Source organism: Siphateles boraxobius, unplaced genomic scaffold, assembly GCF_051911475.1.
Source record: "Siphateles boraxobius isolate OS27281-9 unplaced genomic scaffold, OSU_SipBor_1 86, whole genome shotgun sequence".
Lineage (NCBI taxonomy): Eukaryota > Metazoa > Chordata > Actinopteri > Cypriniformes > Leuciscidae > Siphateles > Siphateles boraxobius.
The window spans coordinates 1,384,745-1,409,510 of NW_027509215.1; the positions used below are offsets into that span (position 1 = coordinate 1,384,745).

General features: G+C 37.8%; 1 protein-coding gene across 4 annotated transcripts; it reads right to left on the reverse strand.

Moving 5' to 3' along the window:
• Nucleotides 1–1,221: 1,221 nt before the first annotated feature.
• helz2b (helicase with zinc finger 2b) lies at nucleotides 1,222–24,511 on the reverse strand. Of its 4 annotated transcripts, none has more exons than XR_013200724.1 (20): nucleotides 24,360–24,473; nucleotides 21,783–22,371; nucleotides 20,974–21,081; nucleotides 20,347–20,870; nucleotides 15,681–16,331; nucleotides 14,603–15,395; nucleotides 14,132–14,207; nucleotides 9,882–13,950; nucleotides 9,554–9,639; nucleotides 9,194–9,331; nucleotides 8,664–8,819; nucleotides 8,437–8,581; nucleotides 8,189–8,311; nucleotides 7,795–7,987; nucleotides 7,036–7,121; nucleotides 4,628–4,762; nucleotides 4,327–4,548; nucleotides 3,813–3,972; nucleotides 2,807–2,974; nucleotides 1,222–2,654 (listed from the first exon to the last, which is right to left on the reverse strand). XR_013200724.1 is itself a non-coding variant. In XM_077221985.1 (20 exons), the coding sequence occupies exons 3-20, from the start codon at nucleotides 22,302–22,304 to the stop codon at nucleotides 2,542–2,544; spliced, it is 8,382 nt and encodes a 2,793-aa protein (XP_077078100.1). In that variant the 5' UTR covers nucleotides 22,305–22,371; nucleotides 22,921–23,033; nucleotides 24,360–24,511; the 3' UTR covers nucleotides 1,222–2,541. The 4 variants fall into 4 exon arrangements, 2 of the variants coding, with proteins under 2 accessions (XP_077078100.1, XP_077078101.1); XM_077221985.1 differs by lacking the exon at nucleotides 7,036–7,121 and adding an exon at nucleotides 22,921–23,033 and having other exon boundaries at nucleotides 24,360–24,511; XM_077221986.1 differs by lacking the exon at nucleotides 7,036–7,121 and having other exon boundaries at nucleotides 24,360–24,511.
• Nucleotides 24,512–24,766: the final 255 nt, after the last annotated feature.

The window sequence follows — 24,766 nt, forward strand, 5'->3', positions numbered from 1 at the left end:
GGAACTCAAAGACGCTTTACAAATCAAACAAACAAACAATGATGAGAGTGCTATTATAGATTGTAGGCAAGCTGAAACAAGTGGGTTTTGAGCAGTTTTTTGTAGGTGGTCAGTGAATCCAAGTTTCTGATGTGGATAGGGAGTGAGTCCAAAGGGTGGGGGCAGCGATGGCGAATGCTCGGTCCCCCAAAGTCCGGTGCGTTGATTTGGTGATGGGTTTGAGAACTTTATAATGGATGCGCTGTTGTACAGGGAGCCAATGAAGCTATTGAAGAACGGGGGTGATGTGGTCTCTGGAGCGGGTGTGGGTGAGGAGGCGGGCAGCGGAGTTTTCAACGTATTGCAGTTTTTTTATATCAGAGGAGTGGAGGCCATATAGGAGACTATTGCAGTAGTCGAGTCTTGATGTAATGAATGCGTGGATGAGAGTTTCTGCAGCAGATATGGAGAGGGTAGGGCGTAGACGAGCAATATTTCGTAAGTGGAAAAAGGCAGTTTTGGTGATATGACGGATGTGGGGCTTAAATGTGAGTGTGGGGTCAAAAATGAAACCAAGATTACGGATCTGGGGAGAGGTGGTAACTGTATGGCCATCGATGGAGAGAGTAAAGTCTTCGGAGGAGGGGAGGAGTGATTTGGGACCAATGACGATGATTTCCGATTTATTGCAATTGAGTTTAAGGAAGTTGGCATTCATCCAGGATTTTATTGGTGGTGAGGAATTACAGTGGAAACATCTCATAATGTTTCTTTCTTTTGCATTGTATTGAGACTCATGACTTCGATGGTGGTACAGAGCGATATGTGTATGTACCCACACCCCAGGGTGTGAAACTATGAAAGCTAGATATGTTTGTGTCTTGTGGATCTGGTTCGATGCGAAATACTATGAAAAGAGGGACTTAACTTCCGATAAGCAACTGCATAAGAGGGAGATCAATTTCTGTAGAGGTCAGTCTATTCTTGGACTCCAACCTGGCTCTTTTGCAATTGTCTTTTCAAAGAGAGCTCTCTCAACAACTTGACTATTCTTTAGGCAAGAATATTATACTCAGAGTGTGACTTATATTTTACTTAGAAATATTAGAAATGATTTTAACCGTTCATGTTATGTTTCTTTATTAAACTTTAAATCCTGAATATGGATGAAATTAGCTATTATTTGTCATTTATTATTGGATTGTCTGCTGCTATGAAATAAAATTTGATTTAATCTTCTGATTGGATCTCCTCGCATCATGTGTGAATTTATTTCTTCTGCTGAACACAAAAAAGGCAAATAATTGTCTCATAAATGTACAAAATACAAGCTGTTCATTTATGTATAAGCTTAAATCTGTGTACAAGTCAAAGGGAATGTGATACGCTAGTGCTACGCTTATTGTTACAACAATTGTTAATATAATATGATTGTGGTAAATTGACTTTAGCCACCACTGTCATAATTTTTTTTTATAAAATTATAGAAAGATTCAAAGTAAACTGTTTGATAATTGTTTAACTTGGTTTTCTTCCAAGTTAAAGACAACACAGACAAGGGCAATTATGGCTCCGTACATCAAGAATTACACAGGTCTTTGAGGCAATGTATTCAAAGTAAATGCCCCCCCCCCCCTTTTTTTTTTTTTTTTTTTTTTTTTACAATCGATTAACAAGAGTTTTTATAGGTATATGTAGTAAATATATATCTAAAAGAAATCATCCTAAGCTGCCATAGTTTTAAATTAATAGAATATTTCAGGAATATATAATAAAATATTTCAAATTTGTTAGTTCATTAATATAATCATAACCATTTTAAAATGGTTTGGAATGATACAAGAAATTTGGAATGTATAATTAAAAATATAATCTTAAAGGCCCACTGAAACGCCTTGGAACACACAGCTTTGTATGATGTGTTGACATAATTTCCACTGAAACAGGAAGCTAAGACATATTGAATGGCTCCTCCCCCTTTTCAAATAGCCAATAGCGTTTAGTTTACCTCACAGACTGCAAGTCGTACTTGACAACACAATGGAAGCGAATCCGAGCACTGATAATATGTTGGATTTCATAGTAGAGGTGTGAATAAATTCTAGCTATTTCATTCCTAACCAAAGTTCAGTTAGAAAACGGAATAAAACTCGAGCGTTTGAGCAACCGAACACACATCTCTAACCCATATTGCTCCGTGACATGCCAACGGCCGCTTTGGCCAGGTGGTATTTATAGCATAGGGGGTGGGACGCTTTAGATTCTAGAGAGTATTTGATTAGACAAAAGATGCGATGAGAAGCTGAAGTCTGTGGTGATGTTATAAAAATCTGTGATCCATTTTGGCGGAAGTGAGAGACTCTCAGTGAGTGCCTATAGCTCCTAAAAGTGGATTTTGCCATTGTTTTGGAACACACCAGCACCATTCACCATTCATAACCTTAAAGCTAACATATTTAAACTAAAAGCTAAAAATATTATTTCAGGGGGCCTTTAAAAAATAAGTATTTACACTGTTTGTAAAATGATTCAAGATCAGTCCAACTTCATTTAAAATCTGATTTAGCAGACACTGTGTACTGTTATCTGGTCTGCAGAGACCACACAGCCGCGACCTGAATAATGTTTCAGTAGTTTCTTCCATGCTGGACTGCAGTTCAGTACCTCCTGATTGCCTAAAGCACAACATTTAAAAGTATATATTAGTATCTTATAATAGTAAATATAGAAAATTAAATGCTTTAATGTAAAACATTGTGATTTAGTACGCTGGGATATGTATTTAGTAATTTGTTAAGAATATATACATTTGAAATGTAGGGATTACCCAAAATGCATAGCCCATTCTGTGCTCTTGTGATGCCAACATTGATTTGGTTTTCATCACCCACAAAGCCAATGTGTTTGGAGAGCCATTCCCTTGAAGGCAGCGATTCAATCTCGTCGCTGGGGCAGGAGCGAACCATCGAAAGAATCACATAACGCCACTCACTACCTGCAGTCACATCATTATAATACTCTTAGTCATCAGATTTTTGTATGAGAAGTGAGAACATAAGAATCTTTTAGGAAAAAAACAGAAACACTTTACAATAAAGTTTCATTAGTTAACTACTTTAGTTAACAATAACTCTACAGCCTTTATTAATCTTAGTTAATGTTAATTTCAACATTTACTAATACATTATAAAATTAAGTTGTATTTTGTTAATATTAGATAATGCACTGTGAACTAACATGAACAAACAATTAACGACTGTATTTTTTATTATCTAACATTAACAAAGATTAATAAATACTATTGTATACAACAAATGTATTGCTTATTGTTAGTTCATGTTAGTTAACTAATGTTTACAAATGAGACCTTATTGTAAAGTGACACGGTCCCAAACATTTGATAAATCAAAACTATTCAACAGCATTAAAGGGATAGTTCACCCAAAAATCATTAACTCACCCTCAAGTTGTTCCAAACCTGTATAAATGTCTTTGTTCTGCTGTACACAAAGGAAGATATTTGGAAGAATGTTTGTAACCAAGCAGATCTCGCCCCCCATTGACTACCATAGTAGGAAAAAAAATACTATGGTAATCAATGGGGGGCGAGATCTGCTTGGTTACAAACATTTTTTTAAATATCTTACTTTGTTTACAGCAGAACAAAGAAATGTATACAGGTTTGGAACAACTTGAGGGTGAGTAAATGATGACACAATTTTCATTATTGGGTAAACTATCCCTTTAACCTAACAACTGTCATTAGCATTATCAAGTAAAGGAAACAAAAAAATACAGAGATCTAAAGAGAGGAAATGATTTTAGAGTATTACCTTGGCTCTTTGTAATGGTGGTGACAGTGACTCTCTTCAGTTGGGAGTCATTGGACAGTCTTTCTCTGATCTGGGCCACCTGTGCGTTATATGGTGACAGAATGGCAATGTCTTCCTGCATCACACGGCCCACTGATACCAGCTGACCGCAAATCTTAACCTGCGTAAAAACACATCTAGGCTTGATTTGTGAAGGAGAAAGCTCCTTAGCACCAGAACCTGACAATAATGTGTTATTTGGATGACAATTTATAGACTTAAGTCCTCAGAATGTGATCAGTGGACAGATTACTGGTGGACTATAGGAGAAGAAATATATGAATATGTGAATATGTGGTATGTAGGACAGGAAGGGGTACTTTTTCAATAATAGTGCCATATTTTGTTAATTTAAAAATTGTATGTATAAGGGGAGTTCAGTAACTACAAACATGAAGTTTGAACATAGTTTAAAAATAACTGGTTGTAAATCGAGTCTTTTCTTTTTTTTTTTTTTGCATCATCTTTTACTTACAGCTTTCTTAACCTCTTCAAGGTTGGCTTTTGAGTTCTCATTTCCCCGTGCAGTTGAAACAACCAAACTGATCTCTTTTCCACGTATATCTCCAAACAGAGTGTGTTTGCTTTGTCTTGCTGTCTCGGTCTCAGCATGAAGCATGCTTATTAGTTCAGGTACAATGGTTTTCAGCTTACCATGGTAGTATGTTTCTGATGGAAATTTGCAGATTTCTTCATGCTAAAGAAAGAGTAATAAATGTAATAAACAGTAATAAATGTGTTTAAGCCTATACCGTGTGTGAAGCACATATATGTACCATTCTGTACTGGGTGTCAAGCAGTAGTGCTCTATCCATGTAACGTTCAAACAGAGAGAGAGTCATGCCCAGTCTCCGCACATGCTCATTCTTCACGATCGGACGCAACTGCTTGTGATCCCCCAACAGCACAACCTGCAAGATGAGTATATGATATCAGAAAACCCTCACAGAAGGTGGTTGATGAAAATGTTTGTACGGTCAGAGTAATGTAGCAAGAAGTTGGTCCCTTATTTAGATTTGCTTATGCTAGTTAACCGTTCATGACTGAAAACGTTATAGTTTGTTGCATGGAGAAAACAGGCTTGCTTGAGTCACTATTTGCTCTCACATTTCATCCATTTTGATTATTATATTATACTATACTATATATTATATAATATTTATTTTGTATTTAAAGGCTTTAGGGTCAAAGACGAGACATAAACATTTTGGTCTCCGCATCCAATTAAATTTACTAAAGTGATTTTATATACATAAATATGTGGGTGAAATAATGTTCCAAAGTGTAAAATTGTCATTTAGCATAGTGGTCGGACTTTGCTATTTTACCATTACATCTTTAAATACACACAAAATACCAAGTTAAGAAATATATTTGTTTTCTTAGCATTTTTAAATACGTGTAGGCTGCGTTATATTAAAAGGACTAATAGCTGTGTCCGAAACCGCTCTCTACCTGTTGTATTCTGAGTGAGCGGCTTCATTCCCTAGATTCATTCACTACTTTACACATTCCATGTACACACTCGCTGAAACACTATTTTCCAAAATCCAATGCGGAGAGGACTGATTGAATTATTGAGTTTAAACCAGAGATTACTTTACATCTTTTTTATTTCTGCTGTAACATTTATTTCATGTTAGTTCTAGTTTTTTACCTTTTTTTATTAATCATTACTTAAATAAAACATTTTAAAATATAAAGAGACAATATTATATAGATGAATTTTAAAATGAAATGAAATTATATTAATAAGGTAAAGAAATATATATTATTTTTATTATTAAGAAATATATCATTTAGGCATTAACTCAATTTAATGTGTTTTACTAACAGCTAAGTGTTTTAATAATGTGTGACATTGTTGTTAACTTATTAAACTGTAAGGAAGAGATGATAATTTGGTGGATGATTTAAAAATATTCGTTAATTATCTGCGTATTCATTCTAATTTAATCATACCGGTCTCCTGAGGGCGCTCAACAACCACGTCATCTGTGAGCATGAGAGTTTAAAAAAAAAAAAAAACTTTTGCAGATATAGTGCACTCAAATGCCATACACTATAAAGGGATTAGTGAATGAGTGAACGGAATTCAGACACAGCTTCTGATCTTTAAAGTATTGAAATAACCAGGGGACTTTTTTCCCGAATATGAGGTTTGTTAGAGGTCATTCAGTGTTAAAGGCACAAGTAACCATTCTGAAATCATATTTTAAAAAAATGATACTCTTTCAGCAGTCTGTGACATCATCAAAAGGCACCCTGAAGATTGTGTGGTGCAGCAGCAAAGTGAGTTTATTGCTCTTAAATATTTGATAATTTCACCTTTTCATGGTGTAGTAACTTAAATTACAAAAACGCATGTCATTCATTGAAATGCCAAATTTGAACAATATTTTGTGAATAATTGTGATTAACTTTACTGGTCAAGTTCACTATTTGACATAGGTGGCCAGTTGATAGCCTTCAATATAAGCTGAAGTAGAGGTTTCATCATTTGAAGTAATGCTTTTTTTCATTCAGTGTGATGTAAATTTTCTGTGTATGACAGTTTCACTATATAGATAACAATTTTAGCATCTTATTTATATTACAGATAAATAAGGAATGTTTAGCACTGTTATATGTCTTCAACTTAATAAATATTACAATTTTATTGCATTTTTGTTTTGGTTGATTTGTGTTATTAATTTATTTTATTTTATATTTATATCTTAGTTGCTAGGCACTATAAAAAGCCAAAAAGCTGAAAAGTAAATGCAGACACAATGTAGCACTCTTAAGGCCCATTCACAGCAAGAACGACAACTATAAAGATTATCATATCGATAACTATATTAGCATCCAACGAACAATAACGCTGTTTATTCCAAGCATGTGCTGCAGGTTTGTCATCTGCTGCTTTAAATGAGGATGGATTCTGATTGGCTGTCAATGTTTTTAGCGTTCATCAGCTGAAAAAAATCGCTCTGAAAGTGATTCCACCTATATTGTTTCTCTGTGCCAGTGTGCCGTTATCGTTATAGTTGTGATGTGGACTTTGCTATTCTTTTATATTTAGAACAGTTTTTAGAACTATATCCTTCTCATTATAGTTATAGTTTACTTGGTGTGTGAACGGGCCTTTAGCAAGGAAACAAGAAAGGTACTGAGGATTGCAATTTTTAATATAAATGCTTACCAATATTTCTGAACAGAGAGTCCCCCTCACTATGTCACAAGTTCAAAAGAGGCCATTGAGGGGATTCTCCACCCCAAATACTCATCCTGATAATGTCATTTATGTTGGCAAACAGAAAGTATTCATAATGTAAATATAGCTGCAAGCAGTAATTTTTGAGGCAGAGCAAGTCAGAAACAAAGTGACAAGCTAAGCAAGCATGGCAGGGAGCATGAGAAAAGTAGAATGTAAATGCTTATTCTTTTTTCAAAATCTGCTTCTGACATAATTTACTCAGGAATAAGTTAATGATAGACTACTACTAAAAACATTGCAATTATGGGAACAATTACAATATTCTCTCAATTTTTGGCAAAATGTCATTCAGAGTAAATGACAAAATTTAAAGCTGTATTACACTTTTATTATGTGTATTCTGCTTCAACATTTCTTTCTGCTGTATTGATTTCAAAGATGAGTTAGTAAGGAGTTCAATATAGAATATTCTTTGTGTACAGCTTCCTTTTTGTTTAGTCTGCTATTAAGAGTGTGTCTTAAGTTTAGCTTTCTTCCAAAACCTAGTTTCAGTGCTTTAATCATTTACACCCTAAATGTAAATGCAAGGCTCATGGTTATTTGGAAGTCTTGTCTAGGTTATGTGTTAGTGTTTTACAGCAAGTTTTGGTTACCATTTATGTACAATTTATGTCCATTTTATGTGTATGTTTATATCTTATTGACAGACTTGTATGTTATAGATGTGTCAAGAGTCACTCTGACCTTCTCTGGTTTGAAGCTGACCAATGGGACAAGCGTCTGGGGTTCTGTAGCCATGGCGCACTCATCGATGAGGATCTGTCGTGCACTGAGTGTCTTGGTGAGGTTGGGTGAGGCTGCAGCCGTGCAGGTGCAAAGAATAATATCATGCTTTTCCAGTTCATACAAACGTGCAGAATTTAGCAGCTTCTTATACCTGTGGACACACAATTAAGTGTCACGCAGACATGCATTCACCCACTTTTAGACACACTATTAGATGCAGAGATGTGTTTTAGGCAGATTTAGATGATGATGTTGATGGAAATTAAGCCAAAGGTATTTAAAGTATCTTATGCCAATTTAGCATTTTCAAATGGAAGCAAATAGCATAAATACAACAGAAACATTTACGTACTCCTCTACGTCCTCATCTGTCAGTGAATGGGGTTTACATTTAATTCTTTTATCAAAGTCCTTTATTGCTTGGGAATGAGGGTTGTGAGAGTTGTCTCGGATTCTATGATGAAGTGTTATGTTCCTAGACACAGGAATGTGATGAGTTTGAGTATTGTAATGATAAAATAATCTGTGATTATTAATATTATAATTAATATTATTTTTATTATATATATTTTTTGCAATAGCATTATTAATTGGCAGTACCTGAGCTCAGATTTAGACCGCTCTTGGCGCAGTGATTTGTATGATAACTGGATGTTGCTGCCAGGGTAGGGATACTCCTGCATCTCCATCTGTCTGCTGTAAACACGTAATGGCTTCAGCTGCTCTCCAAACTTGAGCAAGTATTCTGTACACCCAACACAAGCACATAAATACATTAATTTCTTCTTCACACATACTAGTTCCCTAGAACACAAACCTTGATGTACCTGCAACTACATCCACAGACTTGTTTGAGGGTCCACAGTAAAGAATAACCTCTCTTTTCTCTTTGTCTTTCAGCTCCTTCAGCTTCCAAGGATTCTTGGAGTTCAGCTGAGAAAACCAGTACACTATATACGCTCCTACAACTGTTTTTCCTGTTCCTATAAAGGACAAACATGCAAAAGAATCTTTTCAGTTCCATTAAGAAACACTGAGGGAAAAAAGGTCAAAACCCTGTGACTGGTATAAACTAAAGTTTTTCTGTGATTTAAGTCCAATTAACACTGCACCGTCAGATGCTGATCAACGCAGACAATCACCAAATTACAGTATGTCACTTCTCAGACATTCAATGACCTGGCAAATTGAATGTTCAATCTGCAACAAAAAAGTGCTGACCAACACCAGCTTAAAGGGGAAACACACATTCAACAAAACCAAAACAAACATCTTGTCGTTGGTCAGCATCCATCTGTGCAGTGTAAATCAGCCTTTAAGGCTAAACTAAAAACTGTTTATGCACAGAATGTTTAACCTGGAGGCCCTTGAATGAGGGTGAATTTGCCATTCAGAGCTTGTTCCAAAGCTTTAAACTGGCTTTCATTCAGTCGAGGCAGACCTGCTGGTGGGTCCTCTCTCATAAGCACATAAAGTTGTATAGCTGGTTTGGAGCCTGTGGGTTGATGCAACCAAAAGTACTTTAAAAACCAATGAACTTAAGTTCATGTCATTAAATTCTACTATAAATACATAATTTTGAGATCATATAATGACTTGTTAAATGGTGTTAAAAGATAAAATAAATCACTGCATAGTTTCTCAGAACCAAATTTTCTGTATTTAAAAAAAAAATTCTCTCACTCAACATATGACATACTATGAATTTAATGCATACTTTCTTTTCCAATCCGGTGTCTGAGTGCAATGTTCTTAACGAGTTCATTAGCTGCTGTTAAATTATTCACTGCACTTTCCTTCCGTCTGGATAAATCAAGCAGAAAAAAAAAAATCACACATCATTGCAAATAGTTTTCATGACTTTGCCTCTATACATTGAACAAAATATATTTATGAACTTTTATCAATTAATGAATATACAAAATGTAAGTAATGTAATGAGACTGGTGTAATGCAGTATCTTGCAGCATAATGGTATTAGTTGTAGTGTACTGAATTATAATATGGTTGTTATGCAATGTGTATTGAGTCTGTTGTATTCTTACATGTCTGGAATGAGTTTTGGGATCACCTCCACTGTGAATGTGTCATTCCGCTTGAATTTTGGGGTGTTCATGGGTGCACATTTTATGCTAAAGTGAATAATTTTAGACTTATTCACACTGTTCTCTGGAGGATCTAAATACAGAGTTGTCACACCATGAGCCAACCAAGTAAAGTATTTAGGATCCAGCTCTGACTGATCCGCTTGGATCTGTTTCAAAACTCTCTTTCGGATACAGAGCAAACACTTGGCCAGGTCAAATTCAATTGCCCATTTTTTGACACATTCTACAGGCAAAGAGAAAGTTCCAGAGAGTCTGGAAGGATCAAAAGTTATGCGCACATTCTCTATCACTACACAATCACTGTCATCCACAGCAGTTGCAGCAGACTCCATTTCACAGAGGGGCTTCCATATCTGCACATACTCCTCTACATCCTTGTAGTGACCTTTGGATGGGCGGTTTGCAAGTTTGGAAAAGCACTTAATAGGATTGCCAGTGTGTTCCACACAGATCTCAATGCTTGAAGTCACGCTCAATAACTGTACAGTTGGCGCCCAGTAGCCCCTGTCCCTTTCTGAGGTCAGCTGGACCTGGACAGTGTCTCCAGCTTTCAGATAGAGTGTGAAGTCAGTGTAATGATCATCTTCTGACATAAAAGTGTTATCAGGATCCAATCGAGATGTATCCTGCACTTCATTGATCTCACTGTGATCTCTCACGTCTGCTGCCAATATGAGGGACTTTGCCTCTTCCCACTGTTCGTCTCTCACTGCTTCAACAATGGCGTGCCAGGTGTTTTGATGTATCTCTGAACAGAATCTTAAATTCTGCAGTGGGCTCAGGGTCATGCTCAATGAATATATCCGTTTTTTCCAAGTCAGTGTCACTTGCTTTTTGTTAAATAACGGTTGATCCTCAAGCTGTAAATTTCTGTACTTAACAGGAAGCTTGTCTGGGAAAGTTCCTTTATCAAAAGGAAATGATAATTTGAAACTTTCGCTGTCACGTTGGACAACAGTGACAAAAGCCACTTTGTATGTGCTTTGTTTTTGTAGATTGACTGCCAGATTAAGTGACTCTGCTTTACTCTCATACGTCTGTGCCTTAATTTCTCCTATTTTACACTTGTCACACAACAGATCAATGTCTGTCTGTGAATACTCAACAGGACGATCGCTGAGAACTGCATGCATGAGCCTCTGAAGAACCACATCTATGTAACGGCGAATGGGTGAGGATGCATGTGTGTATGATTCCAGATTCAACGAATAGTGCCCAAGTAAAGCATCTTTGCATGAGAAAGAACGAATGAACAAAGCTTTTTTGAAACTGGCCTTAAACTGAACAACTGCTGGAGCCAACTGTGGATGAATGTCATCTGTAGAAATAAGGTCAGCCATTTTGTAAAAGTTACAAGACAAAGCTGCAAATTTAATCATTTCCCACACAGATGTCAGAATGATAAAACTGCCATTATTCTGCCCACTGATTGAATCCAGATGTTCCTCCAGTGCTTGTAGAGACTCCTTGTCATTCTTCAGTCTACTCACCAGTTCAGGCAACGCTGTCACTGGACAGCTAAAGGTGTTCGGAAACAGGGTTTCTTGATCAGTCATTTGATCAATAGCTGTTTTAAACATCAACTTCAGCTCCTCCATCATTAACCTGCACTCGCTGTCTTGTGATGATCCAAGATCAGCAGAATTGGAACTGTCCACTTGTCCAGAGAGTCTTTGTTTCCTGTGGTTAAGTGCAAAATGACAAGCCTTAAGGATGCAGCCTTCTAGAGAATCCAACTTTATCTCATTATCACCTGGCTGGTTGATAATGCTGTCAGTCTCACTGTAGGACAATGCCCGGTTTGACTTTATGCAGGAAAGCACCAACGTTTGCTCTACTAGTTTGCTTTTTGTCTTTTCGACTTTCAAAATTAAAGAGATAGCACGACGCTTTTTGCCTGGCATCAGACTCCACATGTCCGATTGTGCACCCAAGTTCTGAATATTGTCCCCAGACACGCAGCTAAAAAAGTCTGCTCTGTGAACTCCAATTTCAAAATGATATTCAGAGTCACTGACAGAGATGGCATCTTGTAGGTGGCTTGATAAAGGGCTGTGGTTATCATCAGGGTTAGGATTATTGTTAGGGTGGGCATCTCTAGACCCTGGAGAATAAATAGTGAAGGTGATTGTGTTATTCAGGTCCACTCGATGTCTGTCGATATGAAATGTCAGGTGTGAGGAAAAAGGAATGAGTTCCATATGTTGATCACTGATCATCTGTAATTGTTCTGCATTAGGAGGAGCCTGACACCTCAGAGGAGTGCAGAGTTTAGTGTTTGTTTTCTCTGTCAGAAATTTTGACACTTCATGGCTAAACATTATGTTTAACTCTTCAATCATTAGATTTGCTTCTCTCTCCCCTGGCTTCCGGTGTTTATCAGGTTGGGAATAGTTCCAGTCTTCTTTAAGCCGTACTTTGCGTTGGCTTCTGGCAAAACGGTAAGCCACCCTGACACAGTCCTCCAAAGTATCAAATCTCTGCTGACCATCACACAGACTTATTATATCCTCAGCCTCCTTGTAGGTCAGCTTCTTTTTAGACTTGATCATAGAGAGGTAAAAGTTCCTATCTGTGATGATGCCTGATTGCTTTTCCACTTTGACAATTAATGAAATGGCTTTACGATCTTTGCCTGGGAGAAGACTCCAAAAGGTGGTAGAAAGATTTTTTGGGAACATGAATGTAGGTTCTTTTCCTGGGTCATAAAAAGTTGCTCCCATCTCTTTTGCAAAGCTATCAAGTGAACTGTCCTTAGACACGAAACTAGCCACATCTGCAACATGAACCCCAATTTCATAGCAGCTTCCCAGATCTGTAACACTAATGGCATCATCCAAATCTCCAGCCGTGGCTGGATCAACAGTGAAGGTTTGTAAAGCTCTGAAATCTCTTCCATTCTTGTCATCAATTCCATCAGTTTTCATCTCTGAAAAGGCATCCTCTTGCATCAGAGGAGGAGACATTAGTTTGAACTCTGATTTTAAAATCTCAAGTCCATCCTTTAAAGATGTCCCAATTGGTAGAATATCTGTAACTCTGCCTAGCGGAAAGGAACAGTGTTCTTTCCAGCCCAAAATCTGAACAACAAAAACATAGTTATGTTTTGTTTGTTCATCCAGAGGAAAATTTGTTGTCATTGTCCAATTGCCATTGACAAACTTGTATACTGGAATATAATTGCGAGTCTCTCTTTTTACCAAGACACGTATTTTGGTGGTGTTGTGGTTGAGGGGTATCATCATTTTTGGCACCAAATATTTGTCAGTGTTTTGTGTTCGTCTGTGGTAATTTTCAGCCTCTAATAAACACACAAATTCAGAGGATGTTGGTAGTCTGTTTGTACAACCTAAAACTCTCCCAGCATTATGTTGTCTGGTCTCAACCACAACTTCATCACCAGGGAAAGACATGCCAATGTTTTTCCTCCCTTCAATATTAATTTGTTCAGATGGGTTATCGTAAGGTATTACGTAACCTGACTGGTATCCTTTCATTACCAATTCGCCATGCCTGTAGATCCCAGGCTGTTTCCTGACCAACTCCAAGAGGTTTTCCTTTTCAGAGGAAAAGAATAAAGGCCTCTTTTGTTCATTCTCTTCATCTGACTCCTGTACATCACTTTCATAGTCTTCCATCTCTTTCAATATAGTATCAGTTTCAGCCTGGAGAGATACATCATTCTCAGAAATTTCTAACTTTTCTGTCTTCTGAAATTTAGAAATTTCCAATACTTCCTGTTGTAGGACATCTCTGGTAAAATTATCTGGTTTAGCGCTGCACTTGGTGATGCAACGTTCTATGTAGGACCTCCAGATTTTTGAACACTTTCCAAAACAACAAAGAGCACCAGCATCTCCAACTACAACCACCAGTGATTGGGCTCTGGTCAAGGCAGTGTTTAGTGCTCGAATGTCATCAAAAAACTCTGGGCAGCTTGACTCTGATTGAAGAAGTCTGTCTCTTGTCTGAACTGTTGTTATGATGATAACCCTGAACTGCCTCCCTAAGGACACAGAATTTGAATGGGGAGGTTGTAATTTAAAAATAATAATAAATAATTAAAAAATGTATATACATATTGACACATTGTGGCTAAAATACAAATGTAACAGATTTTTTTTCTTGATAAATCAAACATGTGCCCTGAGCTCCAGTAGACAATGATGTTCTGAACCCCACAGTACCTTGAATGTTTGCTAAATTCTGAACAGACACTCCATAAACTCCTTTCTGACGTAGATGAACTCTGATGACCTCAACCTAAAGAATCGAAGGGGAAAAAAGGAAAAATTTGAGGTACAGGATGTGGATTGTATTTTTGTGACTTTACCATTTGTGATGGTAATTGAAGTCAAGCCCTTAAAAACTATGTATTATATTATCAATAATTTTTTTTTAAATAGTTCTTCCTCAAAATTAAAAAATCTTTGATCAAACAGTTAAAGAACCAGAATCATTAGGGAAATCTCAATTGTTAAATTCTTTACAATTCTCATCCCTAATGCTTGAATTTTATAAAAAACTGATATTTAATTATTATCATTCATTCATCAAGTCACCATGCATACTTATATGGTATAGTATAATTAAGTTTTAGTCATAACATATTTGTCATATGTCAAGAGTGATAAATTTGTTTATCACAAAAAAAGTACCTGTCGGCCTTCACTAAGAACACAGATCTGCTTTGGCTCTCTATCACCCCATTCAGTTGGCCAATCAGTCAGAAGCCCTTGCACCATGTTTACCACACTGTTGACCTCAGCCAGATTGAACCAGGACATGGAGGGGGAATTCAGACGACATTCTCCTCTGACATGCTGAAAGATCAGAGGGTGTAGCCTCGGGTGGGGTGGGACATCCCCTTTGGCCATGATGCCATCCCTCACATAGAAGTAAGTGGATACAAAGTCCACTATTTCTTTGGTGGAACGGTAGTTCTCATTAAAGATGACTCTGCTTTTCTTGGCAATGTTGCTGCTCTCATCCTGGTAGTAGTGGAAGAGACGATTGAGCAGGGTGTGTTCTGATCGTTTGTCATCAGTTACAGAGAAAAGTTTTGGAGCCATCTGCATGTGGTCTCCTGCTAAAACCAATCGAGTGTGTTTGTCTGCTAAACCCAGAGCCATGAGCGCTTCAGCCTCCAGCATCTGAGATGCTTCATCAATCAGGATATGACTGAAGAAACCTTTAGGAAGCTTCAGCTCACGGAGATGCCGTGCCATCGATGTGGTGGTTATAATGATGCGGTGTGACTCTAGATCAGAGCGTGCTGGGTAGATGAAGGACTGTCTGTCTGGAGAGCAGAGACAGTATTTCAGTGTGATGTCATCGGTTGCCAGGATGGAGGCCCCGCCCCGGTTTGCCTTTATCCTGAGTAGTTTGAGGTTTGGGTGTCCATTTGTAATGTATGAATGGAAGTGCTCTCTGACATATAAATCTGCAGAGCTATAAGGAACAATACTCAAAGTTAGATTTCTTAAATGGACGGGAGCTTTTATTTTCACAGAAGTATTGCAAGGCATCTTAATACAAATTAAATTCCCAGAAGAAATTAATTTTTCAATTTATTTTAAAACAAATATATAAAATTAATAACTCAAACTTAAATGTCTCAAATACTTCATCGCAAATCAAAAAAACATTGGTTGATGCATGATCCTGATCCCTCTGTAGGGTTTATTTTGTGGTAATGATTGGCTAAAACTACATTATCATTTATTTATAACTTACCTGTTAGTATATGTGCAGATGAGCACTTTGTTTTGAGAACGTAAGGCCAGCTTTTTGGCTGCTGAGGCGAGACAGAGTGTCTTCCCGGTGCCAAATGGTCCGTATATTAGCAAGGGAGGAGCCACTTTGTTGCTCTCGCACTTGCCAAGGATGAAGTTCAAGGCAATTTGCTGTTTGTTGTTCAATTCAGACTGTTTGGTTATGTCCACAGGGACACAACAGTTACTGAGGTTGGGTAGAACGATGTGCAAGTCTGGTAGGTGATCAATAGCCTGGTGCATCTGACAAAATGACAGTCTGTTCAGCTGAAACTGAACCTCCATTTCACACCTGGTTGTTTTCCTCAGCTGTAGCTCAGACACACACCGTGCAGACAGCTGAAGACCGATGTGACCCTCGCCAGCAGCCTGTTTGAGCACCAATGCCTCATACGTGTGGTTTCTGTGCTCTACTGACACACTGGCTTTAGCTGGTATGCAATTCACCAAAGCCATCTGCACCCCTCGTTTAAGCATCTGCCCTTCAGGCGAGTCTGGTGTGAGCGAGCAGGACACCTTCAGAATGGCAAAGAGCTTCCCTGGAGCAGTGAAAAAACGTGATATGCCATCACTCAACTGGTCAGAGAGAGACACACTCCCACTTACATTTAATCTGCAAGTTTGGAGAAAAAAAGAAAACATTTACAACTGTAAATACATGGCAAAGGTCATCTAACTGTAAAATGAGAGAAAATAGCATTCTCAATACAGATAAATTTAAAAAATCTCTAATATCAACCAAAACTTAATATGCTACAGATGTATGGTGTATTTGTTTAATTTTATTTGGTTTGTGATCTGATGATTATATAGCACCAACTTGAGTGAAGATTGGACCATTTGTAGGACTATGTGAAGGAAATTTTTAATTAAACGTAACTAACATTTCTTTTTCTTGCAGAGTTAACATTTATACGCTTTTCAATACTAAATGTCCATAACACTTGGGCCAAAGTTAGTGCATCTGAATCTAACAAAAGAGATACAAAACTAGACAGCTGTCTAGTTTTGTTATACATTTAACCTCATGACCCTCGCAAAAACCTGAAGTATCAAGGAATCCATATTTGCTTCCATATTTGGAAAAAATTATAATGAATCATGTCACCTTTGCCACACTACTATTCTATAAAAACTGTTGTACTCTTTTTGTCAGGGGGAATTCTCTGAAATTGATCCGAGATCCTCCCGGCCATGATTAAAGCATATTCAAAGGCTGGTTATTGCTGTGCAGCAGTTTAGTGGAACACTGGAGACCTTTATTCCCAAGTTATTGTGTTCATAAGGTGCGAGACGTCATCTCAATTCTGGGTTTTTCTAATGCGTTCAGAGAAGCTATACTTAGGTGTGAGGGGTAACCGACGTGGTCAGAGTGGGGGTCATCTGAGGATAATTTCGGAGGTGTGGGGGACACCTGGTTTAATTTAAGACATGTGCGTAGGGGAATTTCTACCACAACTATTTGTCTTTTCAGACTGACTAGTATGCCAAATACAATAATATAGCCAGCCACAGACATCTATGCAAAAAAAAATTTCATAAAACAATTATAATAACAGTGTAATGTAATAGTGGCTACACACCCAATATGTGTGCCACCTAATTATTTAACAGACAGTTGCAAGTGTCCTGTCTGGATCAATCACACAGTGTTTAGACTGTTCTTTGAGTTCAAAACAGTGACAACAGTATTGTTGTAACGATCACCAGCTGGGGTGCCCCTGAGAGTCACCAGAGGGCACTCCACACCAGACTGATCACTTCACAAAACTACAATTCCCATTAGGCTTCATTCCTGGGACTGATTGCACACACACCTGCACCTCATTCAGACTCTCCATATAAGCCACACACAAACAGAAGTTCATGGCGAGGTATTGCATTGCCACGGCCTGTAATCACTGAGCGTTTTTCCCTATCTTGCTGATCTATTTGCTGACCTTGGATTGTTATCTCACTACTGCCTGTTTGCTGCCTGTCTTGACTTGGATTGCCCTGGATTATTGTTTACTGCTGCCTGCCCTGATCTTCTGCCTGTTACCTGACTACTCTCTGTGCTTGCTCTCTGAATTCCCTGTTTTGCTGTTTCTTGACCCCTGCCTGTTTGACGTTTTTTCATTAAAAGCTGCAAATGGATCCTACTCAGTCTCCAGATTCGTAACAATTGTATTCATAATACATTCCCCCTATTCATTTTGAACCTTAACACCAACCCATTCATCCACCTTTCCTTTCAGCCATATTTTCATCTTTTACTACAACACCATCTTAACTACAGTATGCATAACAACAGCGCTGATTTTTGAAACTGCCCTGCCCATGTTTCATCCATTCATTGAAAACGCAATTAACTTGTTAGAAAATAATGCCTTTAATCTTTGCATTGTTTGCTTTCAGTTACGCTTATATTCAATTCAGTGATTATACTGCCTAGTACTATCAGACTCAGAGGCCATTAAATGCTATGATAACATGGAATGCCTCTGATCCCAGTAAAGGTTCAAATTCCAGAGTTAGAGTGCATGAGATGAGAAATAAGTAATGTTAAAATACACTATTTTAGTAGAAATTATATTCAAAAAGTAAAATCTCTAACTAATTTATTTAGGTGGTAAAACGCTGTTGCCAATGGACCCACGCTAAGCCAAAGTCTGTGACTCATCAGTATGCAGACCATATAATAACCTAGGGAGAGAGAAACTTATCTGCTAGGGAAAATATGTCTATGGGTGTAGCTGTTACTATGACATAAGATAAATTATATCTCTTAATGATGGTGTGGCCAGTAGACATAAAGAAATTGGGACTTAGATCAGCACTTAACACTGTTTACAATTACATACTGGATCTCTACCATATGAGGCTATAACCTCTATAACCCACTAATTCTCCACTAATTTTATCTGTATATTACATAAAGATTCATTGACTTTAACAACTTTGCCCATGTTTAATACATGAGAACAGCTATTGGCATGAATTTACATTTAAAAACAAGTGAATATGGTAATGGGTAGCTAAAACAATGTGTCCATGGTCGATAATTATAAAAGAATTAGCCTACACTTTTGCTGAACCTGCACTGGTGCGAGCTCTGTAGGAGACTTTTTCCCGACAGTCAAAGAGGCGTTACGTCACAAAAGTGCGGACTTGTAGGAAGACCGGCGCGAGTGTTAAAGGCCATGTTGCAGGTTAACCACCACTGTCGATTAATGGGTACATAAATCACTCAAGATATGTATATCATTTTTAAAATGTCTCAAAAATGATCTTAAAGACCAGCTTTTTACGTTTTTGGTATTAACGTTTTTTTTACGCAATTCGGTGATGACGTCACGTTGGGGAGAAGCGGAGGAAAGGTAGCCTCAGCCTAGTATTACAACTATGGCGACTGACTGGGATGAGGAAGCGGTGGCAAGAGCCAACATGTATGATGGCCCGCAGCCGTATAATTTCGAACCTGCTAGACGTGAGAGGGCAAATGAGGAATTGCCAAGAACTGATGACCGTCAAAGCCAATTAAAATGCATGGTCCGAGGAGAATGAGTGGAGAGTTGGTGAAGTGTCCTGGTGAGTCGCTATCATTTAGCAACGTAGCAATGAGCACTGGAGCTAGTCTACGAGCAGCAGTGCACAATAACGACACTTTTTTTTTTTTTTTACTGTCATTGAATAGCACCGAGTGAAAAATCTTTTTATCTAGTGTGGCAGTGATCATGACGTTAGTTCAGATAAGTACCGGTAACCTTTGTCATATTGTCGTAGAGTACTGGTAAACTTTGTCTTTGTCATCTAGAAATAGAAAGCATCATGCTAGCTATATGGGTGTTTCTAAGCGTTTATCTCTTCCTCCGGTGAAAATGTTGTTGCAAACGTAGCCGCCACGTGTCTGTCGGCTGTGTTTGACAGGTGTTTGTGTGGGCGGTATAGAGAGAGATAGGCAGACAGCCAGATAGCATAACGTTAGCATAGATAGAAATATATAGTAGGTAGATTGACAACGTAGAGTTGGTCGCACATCAGAGGCGCCCGCGCCATTGGATGTGCAGTTGCCACATATACTAGCCTATATATCTATATATATCTGTCTGTCTATCTATATCTAGTCTATCTATCTATATCTATGTATTTATCTATTTATCTATAATCTGCGCTATCTGAATACTCTCGTCTACTACTCGTCTCTCTAGTCACTCTCAATGCTCTCAAGGCTGGCTTTGGTAAATTCTCTCCCCAAGGTGACGTAATGCAATGCATTGTGGGGGAAAGGAGAATCGTTGCAAACCGCTGTAAGATAGTACCTACTTTTTCGTATTATATTCCGTTTTGTGATAACCAACAACATAAAATACAATGGATAACAGTTTAAATGTTTATTACCAACAAGCAAATTGCACAAATTCGTTGAAAAATTAACCCTGCAACACGGCCTTTAAGGGTGCCATTTGGGACAGGGCCTGTGATTGTTGACCAATGAAATCAGCTGTGGGGTGGGATAGTGTTTGCACTGGTTTGGGGGGGGCACTATATTTATATGAATCACGCATTCATATAAATATAGTACATTTGAAAATGTACACCTTAGCATACATTTCAAGTGGTGTACTATTTCTATAAGCTATTTGTACCTGCTAATGAGCTTCTCCTCTGCAATTTCCTCTCTGAACAGAAAGTGGTGAGCTCTCTCTCTGTAGTTGTCTCGGTGAAGTGAGGAACTGTGATCTGCATGGGGATTGAACTGTAAGTTCAGCTGGGGTGATTTGTATTTACTAAGCAACTGCTCATCCTCCTCCTTTCTGGTAAAGAAGGGCACGATAACCCTGTTTCCTCTGTTCCAGCGCTCATCCGAAATAAGCTTGGCACATTCACTCTCTTCTGCCTCATCTGGCAGGACATGGAACTGCTGACCGACTCTCACCTTCAGTTTCCGGAGAAGAACCGGTCGCATGTCGAAGTCAAACACCAACCACTGCTCGTACACTCCAGGGTGGAATGACAGAAAAGACACACTCAGCTGGTAGGTGGAGTGAGAGGAGCGCAGGTGGTGGCCTGCAGTGTGTGTGACTGGGGGAAATGTGTTCTGTAAACTGTCACTCAAAGAGAAAACAGCACCATTTTCCACTTTCAGTAGAGCCACATGAGTCAAGGACCTCTACACAAACACACATGCACACACACAAAACAGGAAGGTTATCAATAACTAGTGTGCAATAAGGCTGAATGTAAAATAATACAGTTTAGTGTGTATTTCTGACCTCAGTGGTGATTGTGAATTTCCATCTGATTCCACTGTCTTCTTGTAAACAGTCTACACAAAGATTCTCATCGTGTGTAACACACACATCATCCACGTGCTCAGAGATCTGTAAAATACACACACATGTCCATATTTGTGGATTTTGTTACTTTTTATGTCAGTATTTAATAAAATAATTAACAACTAACTTAAAAGTTTCCATAAACACACAAACAACTTTTTAATTTCTCTATTATATGGCTCTCATATGCTTGATTCTGACTGGTATATTGTGATGAAGAAAAACATCATACACTAAATGATTGTGGATCACACACTAGACTTTCAAGTCTGACCACAAACGTATGCAAAAACATGCACCTCATTGCTAGAGGAAGCATGACAAATGAAAACAATGTGTGTTCTAAAATCCGCTCAAAATAACAAACATGTTTGAGATCCTCTGACTGGATGGAATCAAAAATTGGAGTCTTTGACCATGATACACTTCATAATTTTCTGTGTAATCTGTCAACTCCAACTGCCCAAAATCTGGACACTTGCTATGATTTTCGGCAACTAACATTGACTCATCCAGTCAAGACTGTAAATTAAATAAAAAATCTGTGCAAAAGTTGTGCAGTGTATTACATCCTTAAAATGAAAAATATTTAAAAATGTTTTGTGTGTGTGCATGTGTGTGTCCCTTTAATTTACATGGTTTCAAATACTCATAAAGATCGATATCATATGTCTTAAAAAATATTAAAGTTACATGGACGGAGTTAGGCAGAGTTGTGATCTTGTTCAGGATTACATTGTACTCACGATAAGAATCTCATTGCTGCTGCTTCTGTACTCTTCCAGAAGTTTCTCCTGGTATGAGGATAGCTCATGAGAGCTTGACTGAACATCTCCTTGACTGCTCTGTTCACCCAGTCGTTCTCTTTGCGTGATCAGATGAATTAAACTCTTGTGGTCTAGGTTTGTGTTTTTTTGCAAGTTCCACACCGCAGCTTCTTCTGGACTACTGGCAAAGGTGCAACGGTCATGATGCACATAGCACCCGACATCCTCCTTGAAATACCAACACACTTCATATCGACTAGGTCGTGGGAAAGAGGGCCGAGGGAACACAGGGCTCCATTTGTGACCTCTGACCTTTGCTCTGACAAGCAGCAGATTGTGAGAGCAACGGTGAGCCGTTGCAATGATGGAGTAGGAAATGCGAGAGTATTCATGAGTGCAGACATTACAAGCAGCTCTCAGCTCGTACATCTGCATGAACTCCTGCAGCTGAGCATCTCTAGTCTGTACTGTAGACATTTCTACAGATTCAAGCCATAACATGCATAAAGTCTGACATGAACACCTTCAGATGGGCACCCACAGCTTCAAATACTGCAGTAAATTCAACCTAATGTGAGGAAAGAGAAGAACACAGCTGACTTGTTTACATAATGGAGAATGCAAATACCATTCAAAAGAGCATAAACCCCCACTGAAAACAGAATCACATTACTACTATACTTAGACCTTTGAACAGCTATTGGGAAGTATAAAGAATGAATTATGACTATGAAGGGATATAACACTTAACTCACATGACATACTGCTCATAATCTGCATATTTCATGTTTTATCAAAGATAGAGATCCATTTATTCAGATGTTGCATCTTAAAATGATATTGCTGGTAACTGTCAAATAGGCTTTTGAACAATTTTAGAGATAATTTTTATTTTATTTTATAAATGTATAATTTACATTCTTTTTTGAAAATTTTGATAAATAACCTTTGATAAAACAGTCTGATAATAACTGCTGAGCTGCTGGATCACATTTTAAAAAATCACATTTGTTATACTGTATGCAAATGTGCTGGGGTCTAGTAACATATCAACTTATCAAGTGTGAATACTGCACATTTTAAAGAATAGAATAAACATTTCTGCTAATTTGCCTACCTTAATTTCTGGTGGTAAACAAAGATTACATTGTAAGACAATGTAATAGTTGGCCAGACCTGTTGTTCTTGAGGTTATGTGAGAAAGAAAAGCTGGGGTGTACAATACAAGGTCTATCATGAACAGAAGACAAAACAAAAAGACTTATTTTCCTATTTGACAAGTGCAACCTAGCAACCAGAGTGTGTGAAAACCACGAAAACAAGGGACAATAACTCCATGTGAACTGCCATAGAACAGGTTTTGGGTCAAGTGGCTTTCAGACCGATTACTGTTGTTAGTCAAGCATAAACCTCTTTAACCTGAAGCCTGGCTTCAGATCATGTAAGGATTATTTAAGATCAATATTTAATGAAAAAGTCTATGTAATGAAAATATGTAAAGTGCCTTTGTAAATATTACACAAATGCATTACACAAAACATGCACATATACATAAGGATTAATTTCATTGCATATTTATCTTTTGGTACACAGCGATATCAGGTATCAAAGCACAGAGTCTGTTGCTGGGCAGCCCTGCCATAAATGAGGTGTTTGCTTCAGACTAGTTGCCTAGAGTAAATACTAAATTATTATTATTATTATTTAATAGTGCTCAACAGTACCATCATATGCCCTCATGGCATAAGAATTCAGAAGTTTTTGTGGTGGCAGCAGGAAATTTGACCAGTTTGACTGCTTTTGAGCTCTCATATGTCATTTAAATAAACAGTTTATCACTTTAAACACGAAGAATGGCCCCATATCTTTCCATGCATCACATTACACACATTCATACCATTTGAGTAAATGAGTAATGAATGACCATTTAGAGTCATTCATTATTTCCTGTGTGTTTACCCAGATTTGTACAAAGAAAAAAAAAAGTGCTGTTAAATTTTTAAATGTTCTGTCTGAAACATTCTTTGTTCTTTAATTCTGGTGTTTTAAATGTTAACCTTACAATTAGACAGCAGGTGCAGATTAATTTAAATTTTATATGCTAATGATTCTCCCTCTGCTGTCAAACGTCAGGTGGGGAATGCATGACCGTTACGACAAAATGGCAAATAGAGTAAATTTTGTATAATTATGAAAATGGCAAAGGGCATTGTTGTAAATGTCGGTTTTAAATTATAGGTTACACGCACAGTTGCAGGCAGCGTCGCACCCTAACGGCCAATGCAAGAACACGACAGTAGCCTATTGCATAGGCTACAATAATATTGAAAATTGGCTTTGAAATAAACCACGGTAAATGAAAAGAATCTTAAACCTATATCGTTTCAAAGAAGTAATTAAAGACGGTGATATCTTTGAGAACACTAAAATATTAATTTATAATTCTCTAATGAAAAAACAAGAACAGCGCGTGACTGACGTAGCCAACTGCAGAAGCGTGAAGCGGAACAACACCCATATTTTCCACACAAATAAAACATTTAGTTTTGAACCCACCTTTACATCTCTGAGGAGGGAAACGCGGGGTCACCTGCACTCGAAATCATCTCAATCAAGTCCACACAACGCAAACCAAACTTCATGTTGTTCCTCTATGGTTACCCTCAGCCACTTAGCCTACTTTAGTCAGTTTCGATTTCCCAGTCAGTGAGGGGTGACGATGTTGTTGGTCACGTCCCTTTTTTTTCCCTTTTTTTTTTGTGCACGTAAAACTAGTTGTCTAGCAATATTTCTGACTGGGTCTTATTCACTAATAAGTAGATAATTTAAACATAAATTTGTTCTTACCCTGAATCAAAATGTTTATGGTGCGAGCGAGGTGATCCACTCAGTGTAGAAAGCCTTCTCTCTTTTAAAATAAATCTAAATTTCTCAAATCAGGGAGTTCCAAATGTCAAAACTCT